The sequence below is a fragment of the Myotis davidii genome, unplaced genomic scaffold, assembly GCF_000327345.1.
Source record: "Myotis davidii unplaced genomic scaffold, ASM32734v1 scaffold18, whole genome shotgun sequence".
NCBI lineage: Eukaryota > Metazoa > Chordata > Mammalia > Chiroptera > Vespertilionidae > Myotis > Myotis davidii.
Genome location: NW_006292696.1, coordinates 8,957,569 through 8,966,996, shown reverse-complemented (window position 1 = coordinate 8,966,996; position 9,428 = coordinate 8,957,569). Strand labels below are relative to the sequence as shown.

At 44.6% G+C, this 9,428-nt stretch overlaps 1 protein-coding gene across 1 annotated transcript in view; it reads left to right on the top strand.

Annotated features, from left to right (window-relative positions):
• ATP10B (ATPase, class V, type 10B) overlaps window positions 1–9,428 on the top strand; it is a 185,431-nt gene that overhangs the window by 157,916 nt on the left and 18,087 nt on the right. The window contains exons 15-16 of the mRNA XM_015565667.1: window positions 1,909–2,093; window positions 6,327–6,648. Of these exons, the coding sequence (XP_015421153.1) occupies window positions 1,909–2,093; window positions 6,327–6,648 (507 nt within the window). The remainder of the gene's footprint in view (window positions 1–1,908; window positions 2,094–6,326; window positions 6,649–9,428) is intronic.

The window sequence follows — 9,428 nt, the reverse complement described above, 5'->3', positions numbered from 1 at the left end:
GGGGCGCTTCATTTATCAGGACTCATCTCACAGCTCGGGAGTCAGATCTAGGAAAGGCCATGCGGGCCCAGCATGCACACACTGGCCACAGGGCAGCTTTCTTCCACCTCAGAAGGCGATGCTGACCTGGGCACAAGGGCCAAGGCGTGGCTCTGCCGGACCTTGCTGTGTGCCCAGGGACACATCCCCACAGCCTCCGAGCCTCGCTTCTTCTCTGGATAAAACCCACACCCCAGGCTGCTCAGCCAGGCCAGGTGCAAGGGGACAGGAAGGCCCAGCGCTGCTGCAGGAAGCCTTTCTATATAAAAGCAGCAGCAAGATTTGGACAGGTGGGCGGCCCACTGAGTCGGAATTCTGCTCCACCCCTCCTCCAGCCTTTCGCTTCTGTGTTTCATTTCTGTGTTTTGTTTGCTGCCTCCCAAGGCCCCCTTGAAAGCTGGTCACGAGAACTCATTCAACAGGCGCAGAGGTCTCTCGACCAGACAGCTCCACCCACCACACCAGGTCACCGGAGGGTCATCCCACCAGGGCGCTGACCCTCCTCGCCCCTGAGGTTCCTTGTTTTGGGAGCACTGGTCTCTGTTGGTGAGCAATGCTAACGGGCTGGTTCCACAAGAGAGAACACACTTGCCAGGGCCCGTCGGCCCCCTTTGCTGGGAAAGGCCTTCATGCCTTCCTCTTTCATTTTCTCTTTCACACACACCCAAAAAAAAATGTGTTTTTCCTCCTCTCGCCTTCACTCTGGCCTCCCCACAACATCCATCAGCTTCAGAGGCCCACCTTCCAAGTGAACCCTCGGAGGGAAAGCTGAGGCGGGGCCATCATTCTTCCCAGGGTTGTTTACCTGGCTGTTTGGGCCTCAGATACAAAACAGGCACATTTCTTGACAGCGAGGCTGTTTTTCTTCCCTCAAGGCAGCTTGGGAAGGAGAGGGCTGGGTCCGGGCAGAGAGCTCAACTTGCCACCAAGAAACCCTTGTGAAGCTGCCTGGCATTCTCGCTCGGCCCCAGAGGAGGGTGATCTCTTCACTATGCATCCAGCGTAGCTGCTTTGCCAACCTATTGTCACTCGGAATCACTGAAAGAAATGAATGCCTTGCTCCTGCCCAGAGTGAAATGGGTCTGTGCTCTGAAATGAATCTCAATTTAAATGCCGGTTTATTTTTGCTTAATCACTGTTATTCAATATTTAGGTTGATGCAAAGCTAGAGATGATTCAAAATGTATGGAAGCTGCATGTTTAATTCTCTCCAAGAAAATGAGCAGAAACCTGGGTCTCTATTAATTCTGCTGGGAGCGGTTGCATAGCCAAGATTTCAGCCCCTTTGTTTCTCTCCACTCCCACTGCCACTATGTCGGCAGCTGTCTGCACTCCTGATCGGCTTCTGTTAGCCCCAAATTATTCATGCTGCTTGCTGCAAACTCCAATCCGCTCTCTAGAATGATGTTCTTATAACTCAAAAGTAATCCTGCCACTCTCCAACTTAAGTCCCTTTAATAGCTTTCTCGGCTACCAAATAAATCCCAATCTTTTAATGCCCTGCTCAGCAAAGCCTATCTCCTGGCCTCATTTCTCACCCCAATCTGCCTTCTTTTCTTTGTCTTCTCTTACTCTGGCCCCAGGACCTTGACACATGCTGATCTCCTTGCCTGGAATTCACTTTCTCCTCCACTTCTTGGCTTTATCTTCCAGGTCTGAGTTTAAAGGACACTTTCTCAGTAAGGCCTTCTCTGACCTTCCGGATGAAGTTCGGGTCTCCTGGCATAGGTTTCATCCTGGGTGCTTAATACAGCCTAGAATGTGGAAGATACTTAATAATTACTGCCTGGCTCGATAGGCCTTCACGGAAATTAGGCAGCTGCTTTTCCACTGTGTGAATGTGATCTCCGTTGTCTCTAATCACTCCAGGAGCCACTGGGATCGAAGACCGGCTGCAGGAAGGAGTTCCAGACACAATCGCAGCTCTGCGGGAAGCTGGAATCCAGCTCTGGGTCTTGACTGGAGATAAGCAGGAGACAGCGGTCAACATTGCCTACTCCTGCAGACTGTTGGATCAGACCGACACTGTTTACTCCATCAACACGGAAAGCCAGGTGAGGCCACAGTAGGGTCCAATGTCCAAGTGCAGAGCAGCTTGGGCCAACAGAGGACGGGCTTATGGGTGGTATTGGGGCATTTGAGGAAGCCACCCTCCCAACATCTTGGAGCTCTGAGGGCCCTGACGTCAAGCAGCCCAGTGTCCTCTAACCTCATCCCCACATCTGGGGGGCCAGTGTATTTACATTATGTCTAACAGCACATACGCAAAAAGTCCTACCTCTCCTGAATTCTACCCTTGGTCCAGCCTCCTCGTTCTACAGATGAAGAAACTGACAATCACTGAGGCTGTCACCTGCCCAGGGTCACCTTGTGGTTCTGACAGAGTAAGTCTAGAATGCTGCTCTCCTGCAGGCCAGTGCGGACTGCATGACACCATGCTGTTTGCTCTCAGAGCCTCAGTGGTTGGTTGGTTATACCTTGGATGAACCCTCCATTGAAAAAAAGCCTCAGTTAAATTGAAATTATTCTGAGTTTACAATTTCAGCTCCAATTTGTAAGTCACTTTGGTTTGCCACAGAATACATCCTGGAGGGAATGACACACGAGATGAGTCCATTTTAATGGGTTAGGGGAGAGAGAGAGAAGCACAGTTCTAAAACTATGATTTTTTTTTCAACCCAACCAGGTTATGGGTGGCAGAGAGCAAGGTTTGGAGAGAGGGCTGTGTACAGTCTGAAGAAGAATATTCAAAGTTGTAATGCGATTTTATATTTAAGTCTATTTTCACAATGCAAACTGCAGAAAGTGAACATCCACTGTCTTGTTGGGAATATGGGAAGTGGGCGCTGACTTGTATGCTCCTATCAGAAGGAGGCAGGAATGGCATTAGATGTGGGTGTTAACAAGGAAAGCACTGTGTTGCAGGGGTAGTGAGTGGAGGGGACCTGGAGACCTAGAGCATGCCACGGGGAGAAGGGTGGAGCGGAGGGAGGGGGGTGGGAAAGAAAGACCACAGGAAAAAGGCAGGAGGAGGATGGAATCTCAGACTTTCATTGTTGCCTGAAGCTGATCAGGACCCAGAAGTTTGTGAGGTTCGAATTTGTCATTTATTTCATGAAGAATCCACATATGTACCTTTTTTAAAGGTAGTGTACAGCCCTGACCGGTTTGGCTCGGTGGATAGAGTGTCAGCCTGCGGACTGAAGGGTCCCAGGTCCTATTCCAGTCAAGGGCATGTACCTTGGTTGCGGGCACATCCCCAGTAGTGGTGTAGGAGGCAGCTGATCGATGTTTCTCTCTCATCAATGTTTCTAACTCTCTATCCCTCTCCCTTACTCTCTGTAAAAAATCAATAAAATATATTTAACAACAACAACAAAAAAGGTAGTGTACACTATGAAAGTGCCTGAGGCTCTTGAGATGAGTTGGAAAACTCATTTACTTTCTTGTGAGGTGCACAGATGATGCTATGATTAGATGAAACCCCAAAGAATTGTCTAAATGAAAATAATCTCGGGGAAATATCTGGCATTAAGATGATGCTTAGGAGAGAAAGTAATTTGCAGCTTGCTTGAGTGCTTGATCCCTGTAATAGTGTCGGTGTCACCCTACTCTGCTGACAATGGAAATGTTGTTCGAGAAGATCATTTCACTCAAGGTGATTCTAAAAGGACTTGACAACATCGCAAACCTGTGAGCCAGCCTGTGTGTGTTGGGGCTTGAGGGGGCGGCTGCCGTGGGTTCTGTTAAATGCAATGCGTCCCTGCAGGAAGCAGATGTTTGCTGATTAATTAGTGAAAGGCCCAAAGGAGCAGTGGGCCACACTCCATGTTTTCAGTCACTATCAACTCTTTAAAGTTGTCTGGGACCTTCCATGATGGTGCCTGATTGTTAATTTCTACCCACACCCCCGGATGTGCTAAGCCTACGAGTCTTTCTCATCTTCTTGTCTGGGGAAAAGGAGTGGATGCCTGGATATGTCAAGAGAGACCCTGGGGAAATCCATTCTAAATCTCGGATTTATTTCAACCTCCGTTTAATGTAATTACATATTCAGTGGATATTTTCTCCAAGGGTTTTTATCTGCCTAATTCATTATAAATTGATTTAGAGCTACTGTTTCTTTGTTATGCATCTTAAAGCCATAAGCAAGTTAGGGGACCTGTCTAGACCTCAGGGTTTTCAGCCATAAGATGAGAGAATTAATAACCCATCACTGGAAGTGTTGATCTGTTAAGGGATCTTAGAAGGGACTATAGTATTAAATAGAAACTAATAATAGCAGCTATTGTTGTTATTATTCACAACATATTTGAAAGCTTAATATTGTGCAGATACCATAACTCTGAACTTCATTTAGAAAAGATTTAAGATCATAGAAGGAAAATATTTATTAGCATAGGATTTGTATTTGTTAACAAATTATATCAAAACTTAGCCACTAAAAGAGGAGAAACATTATCGCACAGTTTCTGTGGGATAGGAGTCCAGGAGTGGCCTAGCTGGGTACGTACCTCTGGTTCAAGGTCTCTCTTGAGGTTTCAGTCAAGCTGTCAGTCAGGGCTGTGTGTTCAGCTAGATGCTCAATGGGACGGGTCGTTTGGGGATGGAGGAGAATCCTTCTTCCAAGCTCATGGGCCATAATTGTTCGGAGGCCTGGTTCTTGCTGTGTGGGCATCTCCACAGAGTGCCCTGCAGCCTGACCGCTGGCTTTCCCCCGGCCAGCCAAGCCATCCAGGGCACAGTGGGAAAGAATGCGGCATTGGTAGCCAGTCTTTCAAACTAACCTGGAAGTGGCATCCCATCACTTCTGCAGAATTCTCTTCGATAGAAAGGAGTCACTTAGTCCTAGCCCTCACGAGATTGCACAAGGGCATGAATCCTGGGAGGTGGAGATCACTGAGAACCAGCTAAGGGGCTGCCTACCACAGCATCTGACATACCACATGTTAAATGAACAGTAACTATTGGGATTGTTACATAGAAAATTCAAAATTTGGGGTTTTTACTTGAAAGCTTACGTTTTCAACAACTTGCTGGAGGAATTTTCAAAATGTATGCTAATCCCAACTTCCAGCAAGGACTATCTTGATCTCTTTCCCAAGTAAGTATTTCAGGTATAACCAGTGGCTCCTTGAACTAATTCCTGTGGTGCTTTAGGGTCTGTGCACACTGACTGCCTCTTTAGTGTTTCCTAAAGGAAGGCTTGGGAATAATAAGCTGCAGCCCTACTGCCTCCAGAAAAATTATAACATTTTCAGAAGCTTCTAGAATCTCAACGGTTCCCAAACCTGTCATTTTAGAACAACTTCCACAATTTTTAAAAATCCATGTATTGCCTGTACTATTTTTTATTTAATGGCTTCATTTAAATTGACTCACTTTGAGCATTTTAAAATTCATTTTTGGAAGAAATTTTTGGCACGGCAGTAAATGAAAAATACTGCGAAGTAAAGACCATGTGAACGGCACAATGCTATTAAAATCGATAATACAGTTGGCTGCCACAGTTTTTCTCTAGCTTTATTTTAAAATGATGTTTATGGAACATAAAGAGGATGAAGAATATAGTTAGAACCAAAATCTGACATAACCAAAAGGAATGGAGGAGAATTGATAAGAGGAAATAAACTTCTTCACTATGTTTCAAGGTAAACTTAGGGCAGAAAAAATAAGTTTCTTTAAACTAATAAGACTTTCACATCCATGTACAGTGACCAACACATTCATACCAACAGATAAACACACAGTTCGTGTATTTTTTCAATTAAGAGGCCACAATTTGAGTAGTATTGGTCTGCCTCCACTACTAAGTTGAATGGCCTTGAGCAAGTTACTAAAAATTTCAGTTTCTATTTCTTCTTCTCTAAACTAACATTGGTAATAACCACCCTACCTACACACAGGACTGTTCTGAGGAACAAAGGAGAGCTAAAATGACTGACACACAAAAAGCATTGTTCTAGCACATATTGTCCTATTTACCATCACATTAGTATCGCATACCATCCCCATATCAGTCCCGATCTTGCTGAACTATTGCCATGCCCATTCCCAAGCAGTATCTCCTATTTTGGCCATTTTCGTTTTGATTCCAAATTAATATAGCTTTGATGTTGTTTGAAATATTGCAGAGCAATGTAAAAATCAGAGAATGTTTCTCAGGTAAGCGATCTGTATGGTGGTAGAGTTTAGTAACTATTTCACTGAAGGATAAAGTGAGATTTTAAACCTATGTTTCCAATGTTGCTTACTAACACCAAATGCATTATTGCGACTCGTTACAGGAAACTTGTGAATCCATCCTCAACTGTGCCCTGGAAGAAGTGAAGCAATTTCATGGGCCCCGGAAGGCAGAGCGCAAGCTCTTTGGGTTCCACCTACCTTCTGAGACACCTCCCCCCGCCTCAGGAGCCGCGGTGCCAGCAGTTGGATTGGTCATTGATGGGAAGACACTGAACGCCATTTTCCAGGGAAAGCTGGAGAACAAATTTCTGGAGTTGACCCAGTACTGCCGGTCTGTCCTGTGCTGCCGCTCCACGCCACTGCAGAAGAGCATGATCGTCAAGCTGGTGCGAGACAAGTTGAGCGTCATGACCCTTTCCATAGGTACCCATCATGCTGAGATGTGGGTGGCAGTTTTAAGGGCTAATCTGATGAGAGGCCTGGACCGGATTGGGGGAGGGAGGGGGGGTTGTCAGGTGTCAAAGTCAACATGCTTAGGCTGAAGGTCATTGTCTTAAAGGGAGGGAGGTCAAAGTGACAAATGTGGCAGCCAGGAGATGAAGCCGAGGTGGAGAGTGAATCAAAGTTCTCAGGATTAGAAAGTCAGCAACAGAAAAATCAGGACTTGGATGGAGGCCAAAGCCAAGAGGGGCCTCAAATCCAGCTAGCTCATCTACACCCAGGCCAACTCAATTCTGGGATGTAGACCATTTCCCCTTCAATACTTAACACGAGGCACAATGCGATGAACCGCGGGTGTTTGTGGATTTGGTACTCTGTTGGGTGCTGATGGCTGGTGGGGAGATGTAAAAGTTGGGCCTATCCCATATTTAATTTTGTATGTTCATTGCTATATACAAGACCCAGCACAAAGCACACACAGTTAAATGCTGGCTTCTTGTTTGATGAAGAATTCCTCATAAGAGACTACACTCTAATCAAGGTTAAGGTAGAGAAGTAAAGCTTGTACTTACTTCAAACCTTCCAAGAACAACCAATCCTGTTTTACAAGAATCTTACTGGTCTCCATTAGCCCTCCAGCCACCTTCTTCTCTGCAGCCACTTTCCTCTCCCCAGCACTCTAGGTCCCAACCAAGAGAAACTACTTCCCATTCTTCAAAAGCCTCGTCCTCTCTTTCTCTCCCTCCCACCCATTCCCCTACACTCTCCCTCACCCCTTTTCTCTCTCTTCCCCTCCCTCTTCCATGCCTTTGCACAAGCTATTTCCTCTGTAAAACCCTCCTAACCTCCCTTTTCTCTGGGAGCTCCCATGGCACATAGCCCTCCTAGCTCCAAAGTGCTGGTATGTTTTCTATGATGGCCTACCTGCTTGGGAGACCATGAGTCCCTGAGTAGAGGGACAATGTCATTCTTACCCACCATTTCATCCCACGCCCAGCACATACCATACAAATAGTAAATATTGTATTTATTTAGGGACATTCTTGAAAACGGTTCCAGGTTCTCTTCTTCTTACACAGGCATGAGAAGAGATTGTCCTTTCTGGCATTCCAAATAAGAAACCTATTATATGTTGTTGTTTTTTTCCTGGTATTCAAGTAAAAACAATAAACACCCCCCCCCCTAAAAAAAAAAAGAAAAGAGGAAGTGGGCAGAAAGAATATAGGGAGCATAGCTTTAGCCACTGCATTCTAATTTTATTCCCCTGAATTGTCCTCTTCAAAACTTTAGACACACACAAGGCTATCACCTGAGTCTGACTCCCTGAAGTATGAGATTGGCTTCATTCCCATAGCAACAGAGACAACATCAGCAGGGTGAGAAAGAGCATGATTATACACCTCCATTCCCACTGGTTTGCTACGGGAAGAGGTGAAAGGGTGGATTTGTTCTGCCATGGGGGAAGATTAAAATTATGGGCTGCTCTGCTATCAAGGAAAAAAAATCACAAGAATAATGGCTACTAATAATGATAAAATTTTTAAGATCAGTACATTTTGTTGCCCCGTAATTAGGGGAATAAAATTCTCTCCCCCAAAGACATATTTTCTATGATGTCTAATAGAGAGTTAATTGCAGATTATGAGAACCTTCTGGGAAAAGAGGTGGGGTCAGGAGGTGAAGGCAAAATAGTGTACAAACCACGGCCCACGGCTGAATCCAGCCCACTGCATGCTTTTATATAGGGATGCTGAGATGGTTTTTATTTTTATAAATATAAGGACAGTTGTTCAATTTTGCATCTTGGCTGACAAAGCCTAAAATATTTACTATCTGGCCCTTTACAGAAAAAGTTTGCTAAACTCTCCTGTAATAGATAAAGCATTAGGAAGAAGCTTATGATCTATACAACTCAATGTGTAGAGCTGTGCTGTCCAAGACAGTTGCCCCCTAGCTATCTGTGGCTATTTACATTTAAAATTAAAATTAAATAGAATTTCATGAGCCACATTTCAATAGTCCCATGTGGCTAGTGGTTTCCATGTTGGACAGTAAAGATATAAGACATTTCCATCATTACAGAAAAATCTATTTGGTAGTACAGGCCCTAACAACCTCCAGTTTTCTGAATTTTCATTGAATGAGAACTCAATGTGACTAAATGTACCTCAACCAAAAAAGTAGTCAATCTCATTTGTCTATATTCAAAAACAAAACTAAACACTGTCCCGGTCCTTGAATACCATTGACAATCTGATGACTTAGTTGTCCAAACATACCAGTTGTCTTAAAATGGCTAGTATTTCATGTCATAGTGAATTCGGGAAGGTGTGCCAGCTTTGGAATTGGAAAGATCTCAATTTTCCCAAGTGTCTTCACTAGCACTTGTCTTGCATTACTCTTGCTAAGTCCCTATGTTGCTCAAATTCTCCATTTGCTCCTCAGTAAGGTCCATTGTAACATTTGTGAAGGCCTTTTGCGTAAACTATAAGCACAGTTCAAGTCCCACTCACTCCCCATTGTATTCCCAATAGCTAATACTGTACCTAGAAAAAGGACACAAATATTTGTTGAATGATAAAAAGCAGGGCTTCTTGTCCAAAGAAGAAAAGACATCTCTCAGGCCAAACACCATAGCAATTGACTTTTCCTGTAAAACTAGAGAAATGTTAAAAGGATTCAATTAAGTACAAATGGAACACTTTAGAGCTACTGGTATAAAAACCCTCCTGTGTCCCACAGCAGTTGGACCAGGAATAAAG